Genomic DNA, 22,977 nt, shown 5'->3' with positions numbered 1-22,977 from the left:
ACTTGTTCTGCCTGCACTATTCCTTATCTCGTAAAAGACACCACCTAATTCTCTTCTTAAACCTAGGTAGTGAGTACAGAGCTATTCATTTTATTTTTATTCTTTTAAAACTATACAGAGTTATTTCCTTAACTTTTCTGTACTTGACATATTTTACAATGAGAAAGGTTACTATATTGTCTCTGATTAGATGTAAACCAAAAAGTTGTTTTTTTTGCTTTTCATAGCAAATGGAAGGAACTTAGGAAGTATTTTTTTCTTCCCTTTTACTAAGTATCAAAAATAAAGTCCAGTTTTTTAAAAATGTCACATAGCTAGTCTTTTCAGAGATAGGACCAGAACCTAGGCCTCCTAATTTTTATTCTGCTAATTTTTCTCTAAAACTCACTGCTATACTAATGCAAGTAACTTAAAATGTTTAAATATCAAGCAGCAACCAAGCAATCATGAATTTGCCATCATCACTGTCATTCCTCAGAAAGATGTTTCTTTGTTGAAAACTATTGGGGAAATAGCGCTTAAATGTCCAAGAAATACACATATGAAAACCTATTATGTTTGCCAGGCGCAGTGGCTCACGCCTGTAATCCCAGCACTTTGGGAGGCCGAGATGTGCGGATCACCTGAGGTCGGGAGTTTGAGACCAGCCTGACTAACATGGAGAAACCACGTCTCTACTAAAAATACAAAATTAGCCAAGCATGGTGGCACATGCCTGTAATCCCAGCTACTCAGGAGGCTGAGGCAGGAGAATCGCTTGAACACAGGAGGCAGAGGTTGCAGTGAGCCGAGATTGCGCCCTTGCACTCCAGCCTGGGCAACAGAGCCAAACTCTGTCTCAAAAAAAAAAAAAAAAGAAAAGAAAACCTATTATTTTTAAGTCACAAAGATACATTAAAAAAAAAAAATCCAGATTGCCATATAGAAAGTACCTATTAGCCAGGCGCAGTGGCTCACGCCTGTAATCCCAGCACTTTGGAAGGCCGAGGCAGGCTGATCACTTGAGGTCAGGAGTTTGAAACTAACCTGACCAACACGGTGAAACCCCGTCTCTACTAAAAATACAAAAAACTTAGCCAGGTGTGGTGGCGCACACCTGTAATCCCAGCTACTCAGGAGGCTGAGGCACAAAGAATCACTTGAACCTAGGAGGCAAAGGCTGTAGTGAGCCGAGATCACACCACTGCACTCCAGCCTGGACGACAGAGCAAGACTGTGTCTCAAAAAAAAAAAAAAGAAAAAGAAAGCACCTACCACTTCTACTTTTTTGGAGGGCAGAGGAGTTAAGTGGGTAAAGAGAAGAGGAAGACCTGGTATTTAATGAGCGTATATTTGTAATAAACACTATGCTATAACTATGCTATAACACATGCACTAATGTTTAATCTTCAATCCAATCCTATTAAGTGACACAATCATCATTTTACTGATGATATACTGAAGCTCAACAAAGTAACTTGTGTAAGAAAATGGCAGGTTTCTGATTCAACCTTAGTGGGCTAACTTCCTGAAATGGGCTTTTCCAAACACACCATGCTGCTATGCAATAGGCATCTGTCTGGCAATCATGATGTGGCTCAATGTCTTTCTTTCCACCTACAGGGAAAGTATTACCCACAAAGGTACCTTGGATTCTTCTTGAGGTTTGCCCACACATACAGAGTAACATTTTCATCTTTAATGACTTTTTCCATATTTCCACTGTCCAGATCTGCCAAAGTACTAGCTTGCTGTAAGAGAAAAAGAAAACATTATAAAGGGCCACAGGCCTCATAAATTATACAAATTAGATAAGTTACTTTATCACTTATGTGTTGGATTCCCTTTATTAATCACCTAAGAGAGTAACTTGGGTAAAAATAAGGTTCAATCAACATGACAAAGAATTGTTTAAAAAATTCTCTAAAGAATGCAAACATATTTACTTACTTAAATATGCATCTCCTTTTTCCATTCAGTTTCTCCTAAGGTGTCTAAGAATTAAAGTTGCTCTTAGGTTGGGTGAGGTGGCTCATACCTGTAATCTGAGCACTTTGGTAGGCCAAGTCGTAAGGATCATTTGAGTCCAGGAGTTCAAGAAAAGCCTGGGCAACATAATGAGACCCCCCCCATCTCTACAAAAAATTAGCTGGGTGTGGTGGTGTCCACCTGTAGTCCCAGCTACCTGGCAGCTGAGAGGATCCTAGGTGGAAGGATTGCTTGAGTCTGGGAGGTTGAGGCTGCAGTGAGCCATGATTGCACCATGCACTCTAGCCGGGGTGACAGAGCAAGACTGGGTCTCAGAAAAGTGAAAAATAAAGTTGCTTCTACATTTCTGGGTAGCACCTGTGGATTAATATGTTACCTTTCTCAGTCATAACATCAGAATCATGACTTTTCATTTTAACTATACACATGCTGCTTTATCTGTATCTTATTATAATGTAGACTATTCTACTGCAAAAGTTAACCTATCTCCGAACACATCAAGTTTAGAAAGCAAAATATCTAGCTTATAAAATCCAGATAAGTCATGTTTTCACTAGTCTAATATTTAATATCCAATATTAACCATAAAATTCAAGTATGTTAAGAATTTTAAAATAAAAACTAACACAGTTTGATGCCTATTGCTCAAGAAATCAGCTGTCATAAAGGGTTTGAATAAGTCAATATGTGGTTGCTAGAATGTAAAAACTTTAAAATGTTGAAGATTATATTTATTATTAATTTTTTTAAGTGTGATTATTCCTGCACACTTTTTATTCTCTGAAACTAACTTTTTGAAGTGTTCAGGACAATTGTCTTGTAGAACTGTCCCATATTGTGGATTTCTATTATTGTTTCCTCATGGCATTGTTTAACTTGCTCCTCTATCCTCTTTATTTTTGTACACTGGAAGATCTAGGGGTTTAACTGGATTCAGATCCACCATTTTCAGCAAGGAGGCATCATAGGTTATGCTGTATTCTTCATACTGCATTCTATCGAAGACATATGATGTTCCACTATTAATGATATGAACTTGATCGCATGCTTAAGGTGCTGACCACCAAATCTCCCCACTGCAAAGTACATTTTCCCCAATCTGAGGTCAAATACTTTCACACTAGAAGAATTATGTGTTCCTCAACAGCTTTTCACCTAATCATTTAAGTAGCCATTGGGGATCCTTATTTGAAACAGTTATTACACTGGGGATTGAAAAATGGTGATTTCCTAACTGATCACTGCATCCACATTAGATAGATGGCATTCTACTGTAAAGAACTGTTCTTTCTTCACTCCACCTTCCCCCTTTGTTTCTGAAGTATCACTATAAACTCATAAATTTTTATTTATTCAATTTGTTATAATTGATTATAATCATTATTCTGATATTCAAATTATTCCAAATTTGATCAGTGGGACTTCTAAGCTAGCCTCTTAGCTAACGGCATCCCTTTCATACAATGTCATTAGTCTCTGAGTGTTTGCTTGCCTTCTAGCACAGTAAGATAATCCAGCCTCATCTTTCACTTTTCCTGCCCCAGAACTGAAATCCCACATCCTATTTATGGAATAAAAAGAAATCTGGTTCATGCTGATATTTCCATTTCAAATATAACATTATAGTTTCTTCTTCTTCTCCTTCTTCTTCTATTTTTACTTTTATTTTTTTGAGACAGAGTCTGCCTCTGTTGCCCAGGTTGAAGTGCAGTGGTTCACTGCAGCACTGACATCCTGGACTCAAGCGATGCTCCCACCTCAGGCTCCCAAGTAGCTGGGACAACAGGCAAACCATGCTTGGCTAATATATATATTAGGATGAGGTCTCCTATCCTATCCTTACATATTATTATCCTAAGAATAATAATAATAAGGTTGGTGCAAAAGTAATTGCGGTTTTTGCCATTACTTTTAATGGCAAATAGAAATAGTATTCTATTTCTTTAAAAATAAAATATTTGGCGGGGAGCAGTGGCTCACACATGTAATCCCAGTACTTTGGGAGGCCAAGGAAGAAAGACTGTTTGTGTCCAGAAGTTTGAGACCAGCCTGGGTAACACAGGGAGATCCCATCTTTACTATCTCTAAAAAACAAAACAAAACAAAATAAATTATGTTTAAAAATAAAATATTATCAGTTATTAAATCTGGATAAATATATGTACTCTAAATTATTCTGCTAACTTTTCCATAATCTCTTCATTTTTCAATTTAAAAAATACTGTATTATTTTATAACATAAAATGTTAGCTCTTATAAAACTTAATATATAAGCAAAATATCACACTTACTCTGAGAAGTATTTCTGTGGCTACACCGAATTTAAGATGAAGGAGGTCCTGCAGTTGTAGTATTGATTCTTGGTACTGTATTATATTTTTATCTTGCAAATCACATGGTGGAGTTTCCAATAAAATAAATTTCAATTTCTCAATTAACTGTAAAGTAAAAGAATATTTGCATTAATTCTCAGAGAAATAGTCAAGGACAAGTGAAAAAGGGAATGTTTTATCCCTTTTGAATTGAGGAACACATCCTTAGCAAAACATATAGAAACCTTTCCTGTATTTATTCTGTAATTTAAGATCATAAAAATTTCCTCCCAAACTCCCTTAAAATTAATTATAACACACTGAATAAATAAAAATCCATGAGTCTATAGTGTTAGACGTTCAGAAATGAAGGGGGAAGGTGGGGTGAAGAAAGACCAGTTCTTTACAGAAGAATGCCATCTATCTAATGTAGATGCAATGATCACTTAGCAAATCACCATTTTTCAATCCCCAGTGTAATAACTGCTTCAGATAAAGATCCTCAATGGCTACCTAAATGATTAGGAGAAAAGCTGTTGAGGAACACATAATTGTCCCAGTGCCAAAGTATTTGACCTCCGACTGGGGAAAATGTACTTTGCAATGTGGAGATTTAATGGCAAACACCTTAACCATGTGATCAAATTCGCATCATTAAATTAATAATGGAGGCCAGGCGCAGTGGCTCATGCCTGCAATCCCAGCACTTTGGGAGGCCGAGGCGGGCAGATCATGAGGTCAGGAGATCGAGACTATCCTGGCTAACACAGTGAAACCCCGTCTCTACTAAAAATACAAAAAATTAGCTGGGTGTGGTGGCGGGCGCCTGTAGGCCCAGCAACTCGCGAGGCTGAGTCAGGAGGATGGTGTGAACCTGGAAGGCGGAGCTTGCAGTGAGCCGAGATTGCACCACTGCACTCCAGCCCGGGAGACAGTGAGACTCTGTCTCAAAAAAAAAAAAAAAAATTAATAACGGAACATCATATGGCTTCTGATAGGATGCAGTATGAAGAACACAACATAACCTATGATGCCTTCTTGCTGAAAATGGTGGCTCTGAATCTAATTAAACCCTCGGATCTACCAGTTAACTATGTGTGACAGAGCTTTCATTAGCAAGTTAATAAACGAGTAGTAACTTGTCATTACCTAAGACTGAGAGATAATAGAAAAAACAACAAAATGTAACAACAATCAGGAGAAGGAGATGGAAGAGAACTACTAATATTTTTACTGAATGCTTACAATGCACCAGGAACTGTTTTAAATGCTGTATATGTTTTAATACATTCATTCTTCATTATAACTCTATGAGGTAGATATTGTTATTGTGCATATTTTACAGATAATGAAACTGAGGCACAGTGTGATGAAGGAACAACTAGTAAGTGGCAGAATTAAATTCTGAACACTAACACAGATAATACATAGAAATTTTCTGAATTAAGACAGGCAGCATCGTAGCGTAGGGTAGTATGGACTCAAGCAAGAATGCTGGGCTTCAATCCTGGCCACCTCTCAACTAGCAGTGTGGTCTTGGGCAAGTTATTGCCTCAATTTCCTCATTGGAAAAATGGGGTTTTTAGTACCTATCTTCTAGTGTTATTATGAGAACTCAGAAAGCCAATATTTCCAAAGCTTGGCATAGATTAAGCACTATATAAGAGTTTATTAAATAAATTTGAAAATTTGGAAATTGGTGTTTACTACGGGGCCATTTCCTTCTGTTACTGCTATCCAACTCCACTTTTCTGCAGCTTTCTGCTTTCTTCCTTTCCTATTGCTGTGATTACTCCCCTCTTCTGTCTCCTGTGTTATTGAACTTATCCTTTTCTCATCGTTTTTGCTATTACTTCTACTTCTGACTCCTCATTCTTGTAACAGGAAGATGTCCCTTGCAGCTCATCACTGGTGAACTCTAGTACTACTTCCCACTGCCTCCCTGCTAACTGCAAAGTACCAGATTCCTAAGCTGACGTCATGCCATGGCAGCCTCTCTGGTAGACAGGATGTGTAGTAGCAAGAACACTGTATGATTAATCCACAGGCATTTAAATAGCTCAGACTGCACGGGAGACTCCTTGGGCCTACGGAAAGTCAGAGTAAGGTCCATCTAAGGTCTCATAGTGGACTGTAAGCAAATCACAATCTATGTTTATTTGTTAAATGACTCTTATAATCTTGTTTAGATTAAATCACGCAATGCATGGTATGAGCTTAAAAGAGTCTACAGTTCTACCCTCTTATGACAACATGAAGAAGTTAAACTATAGCAGCAATGACAGGAAGCGTACAACTGTGAGGAAGTGGACCAAAAAAGCATTAAAGGATAATAATAGGAATAAGAGTAGTGAATTCCTTCTAGTTTCTATTATCATATAAGTGTGTTTAAGTGTGAATGTATTTATCCTAACTTGACGTGACATAAAAAGAAATAAATATTTGGTCTCTGCCCCCTGTTCCTGGCACAAGCTTCTTAGAATTTCTTGAGGGATAGTAATGACAGAAACAGCTTTTGTTATTTATAATAAGCCCTTTTCAACCTCACCTGAGTTTATGCTAATATGATGAGTCTCAGAGGATGGGGGCTGATTGCCAGAGGGACCAACCATGTGATTAGAGGGCTGAAACTTGCAGCCCCACTCCCTAGCCTCCAGGATGGGGAGAGGGGATGAAGATGAACTTAAATGCCAATGGCAAATGATTTAATCAAGCATGCCTACATAAATGAGGTTTCCATAAAAAACTCAAACAACGAGGTTCGGAGAACTTTCTGGTTGGTGAACACATTGAGGTGCTGGAAGGGTGGTGTGCCCCAAGAGGGCACGGAAGCTCTACACTCCTCCCTACGGACCTCACCCCTTGTATTTCTTCATCTAGTTTTTCACTTGTATCCTTTGTAATATCCTTTATAATAAACCAGTAAAGGCGAGTAAATGTTTCTCTGAGTTTTGTGAGCCATTATAGCAAATAACCTGACCAATGGCTTGTGGCTGATTTATAACAGGCTGATCAGAAGTACAGGTGACAAGCTGGGACTTGTGATTGGAAGTGAAGGAAAGGGCAGTTTTGTGGGACTGGGGTCTGCACTAGCTCTAAGTACTCAGTACCAGCACTGGATCGAAGGACACTCAATAGGAATCTGGAGAGTTGGATAATTGGTTGGCATGAGAAAACCCCACATACATTTGGTGTCAGAAGTGTTAAAAGTATAAACCCTAGTTTTTCGTTTTACTTAGAATTTCTTGAGCTTCCTGAATGTGAGGATTCACATCTTTCATCAATTCTGGAAAATTTTCAGCCATTATCTCTTTGAATATTGTCTCTCTTCCATTCTTCTGTATCCCTTCTTTTCTTTTTTAGTCCTTCTTACTCTATCATACATGCCTGTCAACTGCTCTTTCATATTTTCTATCTCTTTGTCTCTGTGCTGTCTTCTGGTAAATTTTTCCAGTCCAACTTTTGATTCACTCCTGATTAAAAATTCTTGGCTAGGTGCAGTGGTAATCCTAGCACTTTGGGAAGCTGAGGCGGGTGGATCATTTGAGGTCAGCAGTTTGAGACCATCCTGGCCAACATGGTGAAACCTCATTTCTACTAAAAATACAAAAATTAGCCAGGTGTGGTGGCACATGACTGTAATCCCAGCTATTGGGAGGCTGAGGCATGAGAATTGCTTGAATCCAGGAGGTAGAGGTTGAGGTAAGCCGAGATCACGCCACTGCACTCCAGCCTGGGTGACAGAGCGAGATGCCGTCTCAAAAAATAAATTAAATAAATAAAAATTCTTAGTGGAGACATTTTTGTTTCTTATTCACTAAGCTAAAGATAAGCCAAACACATCTTATCTCCTTTTGCACAATAAATTTTTCCTGTTATCCATAATATCTTTTGAGGCTCCCAGCCATATAGGAGTCTCTGGTTCAACTTACCACCTTGTATGTACTCTAGGCTTTGCCTCCTGATGGCCCTTTGAACCAATGCTAAGCCATAGCAGTTAGCTAGCTAAGCCACTAACTAGTTAGCTGTGAAGCCATTGGCTTCAAGACTTTCTTACTTTCTGGATTGTTTTATGGCCTCTAAGGTTTTACCTTACTTTTTTTGATTAGAGCAATGAATTTAAATTTTTTTTAGATATTCAGAGAAGGACTGTGTGGTAGATAGAGCTCCCTCTCCCCTCTCCCCTCCCCCCTCCCCCCTCTCCCCTCTTTCCACGGTCTCCCTCTGATGCCGAGCCGAAGCTGGACGGTACTGCTGCCATCTCAGCTCACTGCAACCTCCCTGCCCGATTCTCCTGCCTCAGCCTGCCGAGTGCCTGCGATTGCAGGCGTGCGCCGCCACGCCTGACTGGTTTTCGTATTTTTTTGGTGGAGACGGGGTTTCGATGTGTCGGCTGGGCTGGTCTCCAGCTCCTAACCGCGAGTGATCCGCCAGCCTCGGCCTCCCGAGGTGCCGGGATTGCAGACGGAGTCTCGTTAACTCAGTGCTCAATGGCGCCCAGGCTGGAGTGCAGTGGCGTGATCTCGGCTCGCTACAACCACCTCCCAGCCGCCTGCCTTGGCCTCCCTAAGTGCCGAGATTGCAGCCTCTGCCTGGCAGCCACCCCGTCTGGGAAGTGAGGAGCGTCTCCGCCTGACTGCCCATCGTCTGGGATGTGAGGAGCCCCTCTGCCTGGCTGCCCAGTCTGGAAAGTGAGGAGCGTCTCTGCCCGGCCGCCATCCCATCTAGGAAGTGAGGAGCGCCTCTTCCCGGCCGCCATCACATCTGGGAAGTGAGGAGCGTCTCTGCCCGGCCGCCCATCGTCTGAGATGTGGGGAGCACCTCTGCCCTGCCGCCCCGTCCGGGATGTGAGGAGTGTCTCTGCCCGGCTGCCCTGTCTGAGAAGTGAGGAGACCCTCTGCCTGGCAACCGCCCCGTCTGAGAAGTGAGGAGCCCCTCCGCCCGGCAGCCACCCCGTCTGAGAAGTGAGGAGCGTCCTCCCTCCTCGTCTGGGAGGGAGGTGGGGGGGTCAGCCCCCCGCCCGGCCAGCCGCCCCGTCCGGGAGGTGAGGGGCACCTCTGCCCGGCCGCCCCTACCGGGAAGTGAGGAGCCCCTCTGCCCGGCCAGCCGCCTCGTCCGGGAGGGAGGTGGGGGGGTCAGCCCCCCGCCTGGCCAGCCGCCCCGTCTGGGAGGCGAGGGGTGCCTCTGCCCGGCCGCCCCTACTGGGAAGTGAGGAGCCCCTCTGCCCGGCCAGCCGCCCCATCTGGGAGGGAGGTGGGGGGGTCAGCCCCCCTCCCGGCCAGCCGCCCCATCTGGGAGGGAGGTGGGGGGGTCAGCCCCCCACCCGGCCAGCCGCCCCGTCCGGGAGGGAGGTGGGGGGATCAGCCCCCCGCCTGGCCAGCCGCCCCGTCCGGGAGGGAGGTGGGGGGATCAGCCCCCTGCCCAGCCAGCCGCCCTGTCCAGGAGGTGGGGGGGGCGCCTCTGCCCGGCCGCCCCTACTGGGAAGTGAGGAGCCCCTCTGCCCGGCCAGCCGCTCTGTCTGGGAGGGAGGTGGGGGGGTCAGCCCCCGGCCCGGCCAGCCGCCCCGTCCGGGAGGGAGGTGGGGGGGTTAGCCCCCCGCCTGGCCAGCCGCCCCATCCGGGAGGTGAGGGGCGCCTCTGCCCGGCCGCCCCTTCTGGGAAGTGAGGAGCCCCTCTGCCTGGCCAGCCGCCCCGTCCGGGAGGGAGGTGGGGGGGTCAGCCCCCCACCCGGCCAGCCGCCCCGTCCGGGAGGGAGGTGGGGGGGTCAGCCCCCCACCCGGCCAGCCGCCCCGTCCGGGAGGGAGGTGGGGGGGTCAGCCCCCCGCCCGGCCAGCCGCCCCGTCCGGGAGGGAGGTGGGGGGTCAGCCCCCCGCCCGGCCAGCCGCCCCGTCCGGGAGGGAGGTGGGGGGTCAGCCCCCCGCCCGGCCAGCCGCCCCGTCCGGGAGGGAGGTGGGGGGGTCAGCCCCCCGCCCGGCCAGCCGCCCCGTCCGGGAGGGAGGTGGGGGGGTCAGCCCCCCGCCCGGCCAGCCGCCCCGTCCGGGAGGGAGGTGGGGGGATCAGCCCCCCACCCGGCCAGCCACCCTGTCCGGGAGGTGAGGGGCGCCTCTGCCCGGCCGCCCCTACCGGGAAGTGAGGAGCCCCTCTGCCCGGCCAGCCGCCCCCTCCGGGAGGGAGGTGGGGGGGTCAGCCCCCTGCCGGGCCAGCCGCCCCGTCGGGGAAGTGAGGGGCGCCTCTGCCCGGCCGCCCCTACTGGGAAGTGAGGAGCCCCTCTGCCCGGCCAGCCGCCCTGTCCGGGAGGGAGGTGGGGGGTCAGCCCCCCGCCCGGCCAGCCGCCCCGTCCGGGAGGGAGGTGGGGGGATCAGCCCCCCACCCGGCCAGCCACCCTGTCCGGGAGGTGAGGGGCGCCTCTGCCCGGCCGCCCCTACCGGGAAGTGAGGAGCCCCTCTGCCCGGCCAGCCGCCCCCTCCGGGAGGGAGGTGGGGGGGTCAGCCCCCTGCCGGGCCAGCCGCCCCGTCGGGGAAGTGAGGGGCGCCTCTGCCCGGCCGCCCCTACTGGGAAGTGAGGAGCCCCTCTGCCCGGCCAGCCGCCCTGTCCGGGAGGGAGGTGGGGGGTCAGCCCCCCGCCCGGCCAGCCGCCCCGTCCGGGAGGGAGGTGGGGGGATCAGCCCCCCACCCGGCCAGCCACCCTGTCCGGGAGGTGAGGGGCGCCTCTGCCCGGCCGCCCCTACCGGGAAGTGAGGAGCCCCTCTGCCCGGCCAGCCGCCCCCTCCGGGAGGGAGGTGGGGGGGTCAGCCCCCTGCCGGGCCAGCCGCCCCGTCGGGGAAGTGAGGGGCGCCTCTGCCCGGCCACCCCTACTGGGAAGTGAGGAGCCCCTCTGCCCGGCCAGCCGCCCTGTCCGGGAGGGAGGTGGGGGGTCAGCCCCCCGCCCGGCCAGCCGCCCCGTCCGGGAGGGAGGTGGGGGGGGTCAGCCCCCCGCCCGGCCAGCCGCCCCGTCCAGGAGGTGAGGGGCGCTTCTGCCCGGCCGCCCCTACTGGGAAGTGAGGAGCTCCTCTGCCCGGCCACCACCCCATCTGGGAGGTGTACTCAACAGCTCATTGAGAACGGGCCATGAAGACAATGGCGGCTTTGTGGAATAGAAAGGGGGGAAAGGTGGGGAAAAGATTGAGAAATCGGATGGTTGCTGTGTCTGTGTAGAAAGAGGTAGACATGGGAGACTTTTCATTTTGTTCTGTACTAAGAAAAATTCTTCTGCCTTGGGATCCTGTTGATCTGTGACCTTACCCCCAACCCTGTGCTCTCTGAAACATGTGCTGTATCCACTCAGGGTTGAATGGATTAAGGGCGGTGCAAGATGTGCTTTGTTAAACAGATGCTTGAAGGCAGCATGTTCGTTAAGAGTCATCACCACTCCTTAATCTCAAGTACCCAGGGACACAAACACTGCGGAAGGCCGCAGGGTCCTCTGCCTAGGAAAACCAGAGAACTTTGTTCACTTGTTTATCTGCTGACCTTCACTCCACTATTGTCCTGTGACCCTGCCAAATCCCCCTCTGCGAGAAACACCCAAGAATGATCAATAAAAAAGAAAAAAAATAAATAAATAAATAAATTTTTTTTAATAAATTAGTTTTTTTTCTTCCAGTATTTTTAAGTGCATTGTAAAGTGGCAGCTTCTCAGGCTAGTCTAAAGTGTATACCTGGCACCTAGTAAACATGAAAAATCATGGGTACTAAATTACTGAACAGTGGATATTCCAACTGAGGATAAAATTACCCACTACCCCCACCCGAGTTATCTACATGAATGCATGCTGCTTGATTTTTTTTTCTTGATTAGACAGACAAATAATCAATGTTTTATGATATGCTGACCTTAGCTAATATGGCAAGGAATTCTTAGGACTTGTAAAAAAGAAAAAAGAAAATGAAAAGATTACCAATTACTTCTTTTGCTAAGGGTTCAAAAGCAGTAGTGTTATTACTTGGCAAATGATATATTAATTTATTTTTATTTTGAGTTAATATCAGACTATTTGTAATAGCCAGTTTATAGGAAAATGCATAAATACCTACATTTAGCACTACTTTACTCTTCTCAATCACTTCCTCAAAAGTCTCATTTGTTTTCTCTTTCCACAAACTAATAAACGTGTTCATTTCTTGGGCTACTGAAGGATCAGGACTCCCATCACATTGAATGTAGTGCTTCCACTGTGGAATAAAAATGTTTAAAGGTTCACATTGATGAAGATTCAACCAAAGATTAAATGACTTCTTTTTTGAAGGTGAATTTTTATAACCTAGTTTAACCAACTTAGATAAAAACATGATGGCTTTAACCAGTAACTTGAGAGAGCTCTAAAATAACCAAATTCTTCTTTATCCAAGTAATTTCTAATCCTTAATATTCAGATACATAGAAGCACTAAAATACTTTCACATTTTTATTTTTAAAGCATTATTTATAAGTAGTTTTGTTTTGCTTAGTTTTCCTCTCTAATCATAGAGCTGCTTATTTGCAAAGGCCAACACTTAGGCTAATTTCTACTTCCCAAGTTATTACTAATGTCTAGTTGCCACTGGCATTTTAGTACGAGGCCTTCCATTCATTTTGTAGTTTATGCAAATTTCACATTTGTAATCATATTGTACTGTACTTAGAATTTTTCACTTGATTATACCACAATCTTTAGCCATATTATAATAGTTTTTCATTTTTCTCCTGATATTCACCTATATTATTTCCAAAGTTATGCAGTTTTGAGCAAGACTAGATTGCCTTAAGCACAAAGCTTTTACGTTTTAATTTAGCATAATTTCCCTAAGTATACATTCCCAGCAATTGAGTCAGAGTCAAAGAACATAAACATTTCAAGGACATTATTACTGACAAATAGCTTTCTATAAAGTTATGTTAGTTTACTTTGCCATAAGCAATCAATTTGTCAGATGAGAGGGTTTTTTAAAACAGAAAAATTTAGTTTCTTTTCTTGGCATCAAAATTGGACTACACCTCCCTCTTGTGGTGACAAAGGTATTAGCTAAAAAAGAGAAATCAGTCCTACCTGAGAAAGCAATTTAGTTTCGTGTTTCAATTTCTCTGCTTCAGGAAAACACCTCTCTAATAAATAAAGTTCTTCAAGTTCTTCATTTCTCCTTTCTAGATCCTGTTGCACAAGGACAGATACATTGATCAGCTCTTTAATTTTAGCTTTATGTTTCACAAGTAGCATCTAAAACTGACGTGGCTAAATATATAACTGCAGTTTCAAAATGAATATTAAAATTAGTTTGAATATAACTGATATCTCCAAAAGGTTTCATCTGAAACAGTGGCTTACAAAGTGTGATCTACAGACTCTTGATGGGTACCTAAAACCTGGGATCTGTGAGGTCAAATCTATTTCCATAATAATACTAACATTATTTGACTTTTTCATCATGTATCTATTTGCACTGATTGTGCAAGATGGTGTGAAAGTGCTGATGTCTTAGCACAAATCAGACAGTGACCCCAAACTGTACTACTTCTAGGGGGAGAGGTGAAGGGAAGGAGCCAGCTTCACAAAAGAATGCTCGGATGGATGGGTGCAGTGGCTCACGCCTGTAATCCCAGCACTTTGGGAGGCTGAGGCAGGCGGATCACTTGAGGTCAGAAGTTCGAGACCAGCCAACATGGTGAAACACCGTCTCGACCAAAAATACAAAAATTAGCCGGGTATGGTGGCGTGTGCCTGTAATCCCAGCTACTCAGGAGGCTGAAGGGGGAGAACTGCTTGACCCTGGAGGCAGAGGTTCCACTAACCCAAGATCGCGCAACCGCACTCCAGCCTGGATGACAGGGCAAGACTCTAAATCACGTTACAAAAAAAAAAGAATGCCCCGATGAAGACGTGAAAATTATTAATTGTATTAAATCTGAACCCTAAGTACATGTCTTTTTAATATCCTGTTGGATAAAATGGGAAGTCAGCATAAAGCTCTTCTGCTGCATATCGAATGACAATACTGTCTTGAGAAATATCACTTGTGCAATTATTTGACTAATTTGGTAGACATTCTCTCAAAAATGAATGAATGGAGTGTGTCACTTCAAGGATACAACTCAAAATATCTGTTGCCAATGATAAAATTCAAGCTTTCAGGCAAAAATTCAAATTTTAGAAAACTTGTATCTATCACTGTAAGCTTGAAAGTATTCCGATCTTTAAAAACTTCTGATTTGGGCCTGGCGTGGTGGCTCACATCTGTAATCTAAGCACTTTGGGAGGCAGAGGCGCATGGATCACAAGGTCAGGAGAGTTTGAGATCAGCCTGGCCCCGTCTCTACTAAAAATACAAAAATTAGCCGGGCACGGTGGCGGGTGCCTGTAATCTCTGCTACTCAGGAGGCTGAGGCAGGAGAATCGCCTGAACCTGGGACGTGGAGGTTGCAGTGAGCCGAGATTATGCCATTGCACTCTAGCCTGGGTGACAGAACAAGACTCTGTCTCAAAAAAAAAAAAATGAAAAAATCTTCTGATTTGGTTGATTATACTAATGTATGTGATTTTTGATAATGAATAATCAATTACATCAACATTTGGAAGCAAATAATTCAGTAAACCAAAACTTTTCAAGCGAGCATCACATGATAATGCCAAATCATGTATGAAAACAAGATCTATTCAGAGGGTAAGATAGATCAATGTTTTAAAATAACAGAGTATGAATAGTTGATTGATGTGGTTTCATATTCCACATTAAGAAACTACAACTTGGCCGGGCGCAGTGGCTCACACCTGTAATCCCAGCACTTTGGGAGACCGAGGCGGGCGGATCACGAGGTCAGGTGATCCAGACCACGGTGAAAGCCCGTCTCTACTAAAAATACAAAAAACATTAGCCAGGCGCAGTGGCGGGTGCCTGTAGTCCCAGCTACTCGGGAGGCTGAGGCAGGAGAATGGCGTGAACCCGGGAGGCGGAGCTTGCAGTGAGCAGAGATTGCGCCACTGCACTCCAGCCTGGGCAACAGAGAGAGACTCCGTCTCAAAAAAAAAAAAAAAAAGTTTTGATACAGTATCAAAGAAGAATATCCACAATTATCAGAAAAGCTATTAAAATATTACTTTTTTTCAATTGCATATCTGTATAAGGCCAGATTTTCCTTATATGCTTCATACAAAACAACATATTGCAACAGATGGAATACTGAAATAGATATGAGAATCCAGCTGTCTTCTGTTAAGTCAGATATCAAATAAATTTTTAAAATATAAACAATGCCTTCATTTCCTTAATTTAAAAAAAATAGTTGTTTCTTTAAAAATATCCATGTATTTACTTATGTTTAATAAAATTTCTTTTTATCAACATGTAATGTCTGTTAATGTAAGCAGTTTAAAATTTTTTAGTTTTAATTTCTAATATGGTAAATATTGATAGATGTAATCCACATAAACATAAGCTCCTTGGAGGGTCTTCAGTTTTTAATAGTAATGGAGTTTTGTCCTGAGACCAGAATATTTCAGAATTACTGATCTAAAAGATTCTAGTGAAAAAGAGAAGTGAAACTAAAAAAGGAGAGGTAGAATTTGAATATTTTGAATTTTTTTTTTTTTTGGCTCCTGTTATCTTGTCTATACAACAGATTCATGTACGCTTAAAGGTTACAAGCATAGGCTCTGCAGCAAGACTTGTTTAGATCTAAGTCTTGGCGGCCAGGCATGGTGGCTCACGCCTGTAATCCCAGCACTTTGGGAGGCTGAGGCGGGTGGATCACAAGGTCAGGAGATGGAGACCATCCTGGCTAACAAGGTGAAACCCTATCTCTACTAAAAATACAAAAAATTAGCCGGGTGTGGTGGCAGGCACCTGTAGTCCCAGCTACTCGGAAGGCTAAGGCAGGAGAATGGCGTGAACCCAGGAGGCGGAGCTTGCAGTGAGCCAAGATCACACCACTGCACTCCAGCCTGGGCAACAGAGCGAGACTCCATCTCAAGGAAAAAAAAAAAAAAAAAGATCCAAGTCTTAAAATGCCACTGATTAGATGCTTAATTTCTCTATGCCTCAATTTCCTCATCTGTGAAATCTGGATAACAATGTCACTTATTCTATGGTACGATTAAGTTCATGTAGGCCTAAATATTACTGGTAGCTATGGGCTGAGAAGGACATTAAATGACAATAAATCTGATAGCCATAGTTTAAGTATTCATTAAGAACATTATTAATGCTTATTTACTTTTGCTTCAAGTTGATGCCATTTTTCTTTCTCAATTCGCTGTATTTCAAGCCTTTTCATTTCTTCTTTCTCATATTTCAAACGGGCTTCCTCTAAAGAACCAAAAAAATTTTTTTTTCTCAGTGAATAGATCACTGTATTTTTAAGCCCTTAAAATTACTCCTAATATTTTCAAGATGTAGTGGTGGAATCTTTTATAGAAGTCACAGTCTTTATTACGTGGTAGATATGAGAAAAGTGTCAGTTCTCCTTTCTTCAAGACAGTAACTACAAGAAAAAATCAAACAACCCCATCAAAAAGTGGGCAAAGGATATGAACAGACACTTCTCAAAAGAAGACATTTATGCAGCCAACAGACACATGAAAAAATGTTCATCACCACTGGCCATCAGAGAAATGCAAATCAAAACCACAATGAGATACCATCTCACACCAGTTAGAATGGCGATCATTAAAAAGTCAGGAAACAACAGGTGCTGGAGAGGATGTGGAGAAATAGGAACACTAATGTTGATGAGACTGAAAACTAGTTCAACCAATGTGGAAGACAGTGTGGCGATTCCTCAAGGATCTAGAACTAGAAATACCATTTGACCCAGCGATCCCATTACTGGGTATATACCCAAAGGATTATAAATCATGCTACTATAAAGACACATGACTCCCAGCCATTGTCTCTTCTTTGCTTCTTGTGGAAATGATGTAGGAGTGGCTCCCTTGAGCACTCACTGTAGCTTTAGATGTGCTTCCTCTCTGCAGCAGGAGCTACTCAGCCTTACTATTCCCCTACTTAATTTGAGAATATTTATTCGATTTGAGTATGTTTTTGACCTGCCAGGTATCTGTGAAACAAAATAACTCCTACTGATAGTTTCTTATCAAGAGTAATTTAAAACATCCATCATCTCCTGCTGAATGTGTCAAAATAAAGGTTGAGACAAATTCCCATTTCCCTAAAAAAAAAAGAAAGAAAGAAAGAAAGAAAGAAAGAAAGAAAGAAACATGAGTCAAACTTTGTGGTCAAAAATAAAAAAATAAAAAATAAGCCACAATAATATTTTTCTTCTCCAAAAGGTTTATAGCAATCCAATAGTGATTTTTACCAATAAGGTATGGCAGACCTATCATGGCAATGAAGAGGAAGTCAAGCCTTCAGAAGACTTCCATAATCTTGTGACATCTACATCTCAGATGCAATTACCTTAATCTTCTCCTGCTCTCACTATTAAAAACAAAATGTGAAGTACATATTGAAGAGTATAAGTTTAATCCAATATAAATAAAACATGCCCCAAGATATAGATCCTGATATTGTATTTGTATCAGGAGTCACCGAAAAAAAAAGGATGTATAAAATTATACATAAAAAGTCAATATGGAACCTGAGAACAGTCTTTTAAAAACCTCTATCTAAATACTCAGATTTTAAAAATCACTTTTTGGTACTTTAATTAATAAACACTTTTATCAATGTTTAATTAGTTTTTTAACAAATAAAATTAGTATTTTAAATTTGGCAAATAAATATTATAAAACTGTAAAAATTTAGGCTGCTCTATGTATTTCTTGCTAGTTTATATTTCCCACATTTAATGAATTTGAGTTTCAGAATTTTTGCTGAACAAACAGCAGCAATGCTCCTAATTTCTTTTTTTTGTTTTGTTTATTCTTTTATTTTTATAAAAGAATAAAAATATACATGGTCTTTTAAAATTCCAATGCTCCTAATTTCATCAGTAAATATAAACACTTCAAGATAGGGTTACCAGAATTAGCAGATTAAAACATGGGATGCTCAGTTGAATTTGAATTTTAGATGAACAATAAACATTTGTTGAATATGAATTCTAAATTTCTCTTCAAAGAATTAATATGTCAGTATGTTCAATTCTTTGCCTTCTACTTTTTAACTTCTTCGTAAAGCAACCTTTTTCGATTACTGACTCCACCCTGACTCATTCTGATCACCTGCTCCACCCTAACTCATTCTGATCACCTGCTCCACCCTAACTCATTCCGATTACCTGCTACCTGCTCTGCCCTGAATCCGGCCAAAGCGCTCACCCCATCATTCTCTTTAAATTAGCCAATCGGAATTAGTTTATCCTGTGTGGTCTAACCCTAGCCAATAGGGGAATGACACAGTAGCAGGGGCCACATGCGCCAGGGATAAGAACCCCTTCCCCTCCCTTGTCCAAGTGTGCACCCACCATTGCTCCATTGGTGAGAGTGCACCCTTCTATAGAAGTACCTTGCCTTGCTGAGAAATAAAAAGAAAATTTTATATTCGAGTGCTATTTCTTTTGCGGCACCAAAACTTTATTTATAACAATTTTTTTTTTTAAGTTAAGTATGTCCCAAGTATTGCATGGGGCAAATTATCCCAAATTATCCATGTGATTATCTGAAAGTTAAATTTAACTGGGCTCTTGTATTTTATCTCTGGCAACCCTAATTCAATATATATCTGAAAGAGACTGGCATGTACTAACATCTTTCTGGATACTTTCTAAATGATAGATACCTATTATAAAACAGATTAAATTTTAAAATTAAAGAACTTTGAAAAAATATTGACTTTACTACAAAAGACCAACCTATCGTGACTATTACCTGTATAGGTAAATAGTATCACTATTTATTTTGTACCTTCCTCTTTCAGTCGTCTCTCCTCCTCCTCTTGTAGCAGCTTCAATCGTTCAGCTTTGGTGACTTTCTTTTTCTTACTGCCAGACTTAACAAAGGCCACATCATAAAAAAAGCTATTAACATGCAAGTTACTTGAAAAACACATCTTTTCAAATACTGATTATGAAAAACATTTTTGCTTTCATAAAACCAGCCTTTCATGCATTCATTCAACAAATAAGACTGCCTGTTAGTGTAAAGCTTTGACTCAGTGCACTGAAGGACAAAGTCTGGGAACAAGAAAAATAAGAATATAAATTATTCAAAGGCAAGGGTGACAGTGGCAAGTACGTGCAATTTAAATAATTCTCATTCCCAGTTTCCATATCTTTAAAATGGTGCTAAAGAAAACCTCATCTTGTTGTAGAGAATAAAGTAAAACATATGTAAAAGCAGTTTGAAAACTACACTTATAAAATTGAAAAGTATTCTTATGACTAACAGGTATACAGAGAGTTATTTTGCAAGCTTGGAAGAAGGAGAGATTACTTTCAACAGTGAGGAGCAAGTAAAATATTTATAGAGTAGGTGGTATTTAAATCTGTGCTCAAAGGATTTTTACCATTCAGAGAAGATATTCCAAGAAGAGGGAAATGCAGGTACAAGATAGGGGATTGAAAAAGCATTGGATGGACAACAAGTTCAGTGGGCCCTGGAAAGACTCCAAGAAGAGGTGGTGAAGAAAATGAGAATGTGAAAGAAGGCTAAAGAGTTTGGACATTATTCTAGGAGAAATGGAAAACTCCTAAAAGTTTTTGAGAAGGGCTGTGGCTATAAAGAATATAATTTTGAAAATTAACCTGGTATTGGAGAAAAAAACATAAAGAGGATACCATTTTGGCAACAATTAACACAATTCAATAAATTGAAGTCCTGGCAGAGTGTTTATAGTATAGATGGCATCTAAATTTGTGGCCAAAGGATTTTAACATTCAAGGGAAGATATCCCAAAAAGAGGGAAATGAAGGTGCAAGATAGGGAGCTGAATGGGCACTGGATGGGCCAACAAGGTCAGTGGGCCCTGGAAATGTAGAGAAGATCCAATAAATATTTTATAAGCTAACTTACTTAGTAATGATTAAAATTGGAGGCAAGGAGAGGAAAGAGGAGAGAGTCTCACAGAGGGAGAATGGCAGTCCAGAACAGGTGAATTTGAATGAAGAATTGTTAAAAATAACTTACATATAATTAGTACAAAATGCTGGTAGATCATTCAGGCAATTCTTGCAGGCACTAGAATTGTAGAACTGAGGTTTAGCAAAGGTCAGTGCTACATAAGCAGATATGAAAGCAATTTCTGTGATAACGACCTCTCCTCCATTTTCACAGGGGAAAGCTAAAAAGAAGAGCACCATCTACATTTAAGAAGAATTCATAGAAAGAGTGGTTAATTCTTGGGATGTATAGACTCTTGGATCTTCTCTTTTTGGTTCACCTTCTCTAAGATACTCATAGACTCCATTAGCTCCACTGGAATCTCTAATCCATTGCCTCTACCACTTTTTCACTGTTCATCCACCTCCTTCCACCTTCATTTCTTCCTTTCCCAGGTTAGATTTCACAGTTCATCGCCCTTATCACTAATTTATATACCTCCACTTCCTCTATCCTCCTCTTCCTCTAAAAAGCTCAGCTGGCTAAATCATAGTTCCAGTGAAACTCAACTTTCCATTTATTCTGTGCTAGCAATACGAGCAGCTGAACCTTATCAGAGAAAAACACACATGGGCTCAAATTTATCAACATAATTTTAAAATAGACTCCAGATTGTGAATTTTAGCTCCAGATTGACTACAAGAACAAACCAGCAATCCCAAGAGGACCCACAGACCCTGTGAAGGGAGCGATCTGCTCCTGGACGACCTGGGAGACACCCCAAATACTGTGAGTGCCCCAATTGCGCAAGCGGGAAAGGGAGACACTCCTTTCAGAAACAAGACCTATAAAACAAAAATGCAAGTTTAAAAGCAAAAACAAAAAACAAAACCAAAGTATACAGGCAACAAAGAGCATGATGAAAGCAACGGTACCTCACATTTCAATACTGTCAGGCCTCTGAGCCCAAGCTAAGCCATCATATCCCCTGTGACCTGCACGTACACATCTAGATGGCCGGTTCCTGCCTTAACTGATGACATTCCACCACAAAAAAAGTGAAAATGGCCTGTTCCTGCCTTAACTGATGACATTATCTTGTGAAATTCCTTCTCCTGGCTCATCCTGGCTTAAAAGCTCTCCTACTGAGCACCTTGTGACCCCCCACTCCTGCCTGCCAGAGAACAACCCCTCTTTGACTGTAATTTTCCTTTACCTACCCAAATCTTATAAAACGGCCCTACCCCTATCTCCCTTCGCTGACTCTCTTTTCGGACTCAGCCCACCTGCACCCAGGTGATTAAAAAGCTTTATTGCTCACACAAAGCCTGTTTGGTGGTCTCTTCATATGGACGAGAGTGAAATCTGGTGCCGTGACTTGGATCAGGGGCCCTCCCTTGGGAGATCAATCCCCTGTCCTGCTTTTTGTTCCATGAGAAAGATTCACCTACGACCTCGGGTCCTCAGACCAACCAGCCCAAGGAACATCTCACCAATTTTAAATCTGGTAAGTGGCCTCTTTTTACTCTCTTCTCCAACCTCTCTCACTATCCCTCAACCTCTTTCTCCTTTCAATCTTGGTGCCACACTTCAATCTCTCCCTTCTCTTAATTTCAGTTCCTTTTCTTTTCTAGTAGAGACAAAGGAGACGCGTTTTATCCATTGACCCAAAACTCCGGTGCTGGTCACTGACTTGGAAAGACAGTCTTCCCTTGGTGTTTAATCACGTGGGGATGCCTGCCTGATTATTCACCCATGTTTCAGAGGTGTCTGACCATGCAAGGACGCCTGCCTTTGTCCTTCACCCTTAGCGGCAAGTACCGCTTTTCTGGAGGGCAAGAAACCCCCAACCCCTTCTCTCCGTGTCTCTACCCCTTCTCCGCTTTTCTGGGAGGCAAGAACCCCCTGACCCCTTCTCTTCATGTCTCTACCCCTTCTCTGCTTTTCTGCGGGGCAAGAAACCCCCAGCCCCTTCTCCTTCACCCTTAGCAGCAAGTACCGCTTTTCTAGAGGGCAAGAATCCCCCAACCCTTCTCTCCGTGTCTCTACCCCTTCTCCACTTTTCTGGGGCGCAAGAACCCCCCACCCCTTCTCTCCGTGTCTCTACTCTCTCTTTTCTCTGGGCTTGCCTCCTTCACTATGGGCAAGCTCCCGCCCTCCATTCCCCCTTCTTCTCCCTTAGCCTGTGTTCTTAAAAACCTAAAACCTCTTCAACTCACACCTGACCTAAAACCTAAATGCCTTTTCTTCTGCAATGCTGCTTGACCCGAATACAAACTTGACAGTAGTTCCAAATAGCCAGAAAATGGCAGTTTCAATTTTTCCATCCTACAAGACCTAAATAATTCTTGTCACAAAATAGGCAAACGGTCTGAGGTGCCTGACGTCCAGGCATTCTTTGACACATCAGTCCCTCCCTAGTCTCTGTTCCCAGTGCAACTCATCCCAAGTCTTCCTTCTTTCCCTCCCGACTGTCCCCTCAGTCCCAACCCCACGCGTCGCTGAGTCTTCCTATTTTCTACAGACCCATCTGACCTCTCCCCTCCTCACCAGGCCGAGCTAGGTCACAATTCTTCCTCAGCCTCCACTCCTCAACCCTATAATCCTTTTATCACCTCCCCTCCTCAGACCCGGTCCGGCTTACAGTTTCGTTCCACGACTAGCCCTCCCCCACCTGCCCAGCAATTTCCTC

The 22,977-nt window shown here is 43.3% G+C and overlaps 1 protein-coding gene across 33 annotated transcripts in view; it reads right to left on the bottom strand.

The window, feature by feature from the left end:
- The window catches only part of DNAI7 (dynein axonemal intermediate chain 7), a 92,619-nt gene that overhangs the window by 36,615 nt on the left and 33,027 nt on the right, over positions 1-22,977 (bottom strand). For 11 of the 33 annotated variants that reach the window (XM_063785811.1, XM_063785828.1, XM_063785813.1 and 8 more), the window contains 6 exons: positions 19,152-19,236; positions 16,502-16,593; positions 13,344-13,445; positions 12,352-12,489; positions 4,260-4,406; positions 1,627-1,730 (listed from right to left, as the gene is read on the bottom strand). In XM_063785811.1, coding sequence (XP_063641881.1) covers positions 1,627-1,730; positions 4,260-4,406; positions 12,352-12,489; positions 13,344-13,445; positions 16,502-16,561 — 551 coding nt within the window. In that variant the 5' untranslated portion in view covers positions 16,562-16,593; positions 19,152-19,236. Of the gene's footprint in view, positions 1-1,626; positions 1,731-4,259; positions 4,407-12,351; positions 12,490-13,343; positions 13,446-16,501; positions 16,769-19,115; positions 19,237-20,372; positions 20,527-22,977 lie in introns of those variants that run through there. The other 22 variants (XM_063785816.1, XM_063785823.1, XM_063785820.1 and 19 more) reach the window with 13 other exon arrangements.

This window comes from Pan troglodytes, chromosome 10 (assembly GCF_028858775.2).
Source record: "Pan troglodytes isolate AG18354 chromosome 10, NHGRI_mPanTro3-v2.0_pri, whole genome shotgun sequence".
NCBI classification, from domain to species: Eukaryota; Metazoa; Chordata; class Mammalia; order Primates; family Hominidae; genus Pan; species Pan troglodytes.
Note: the sequence above shows the minus strand (reverse complement) of the source record. Positions and strands in the feature narration are given on the sequence as shown.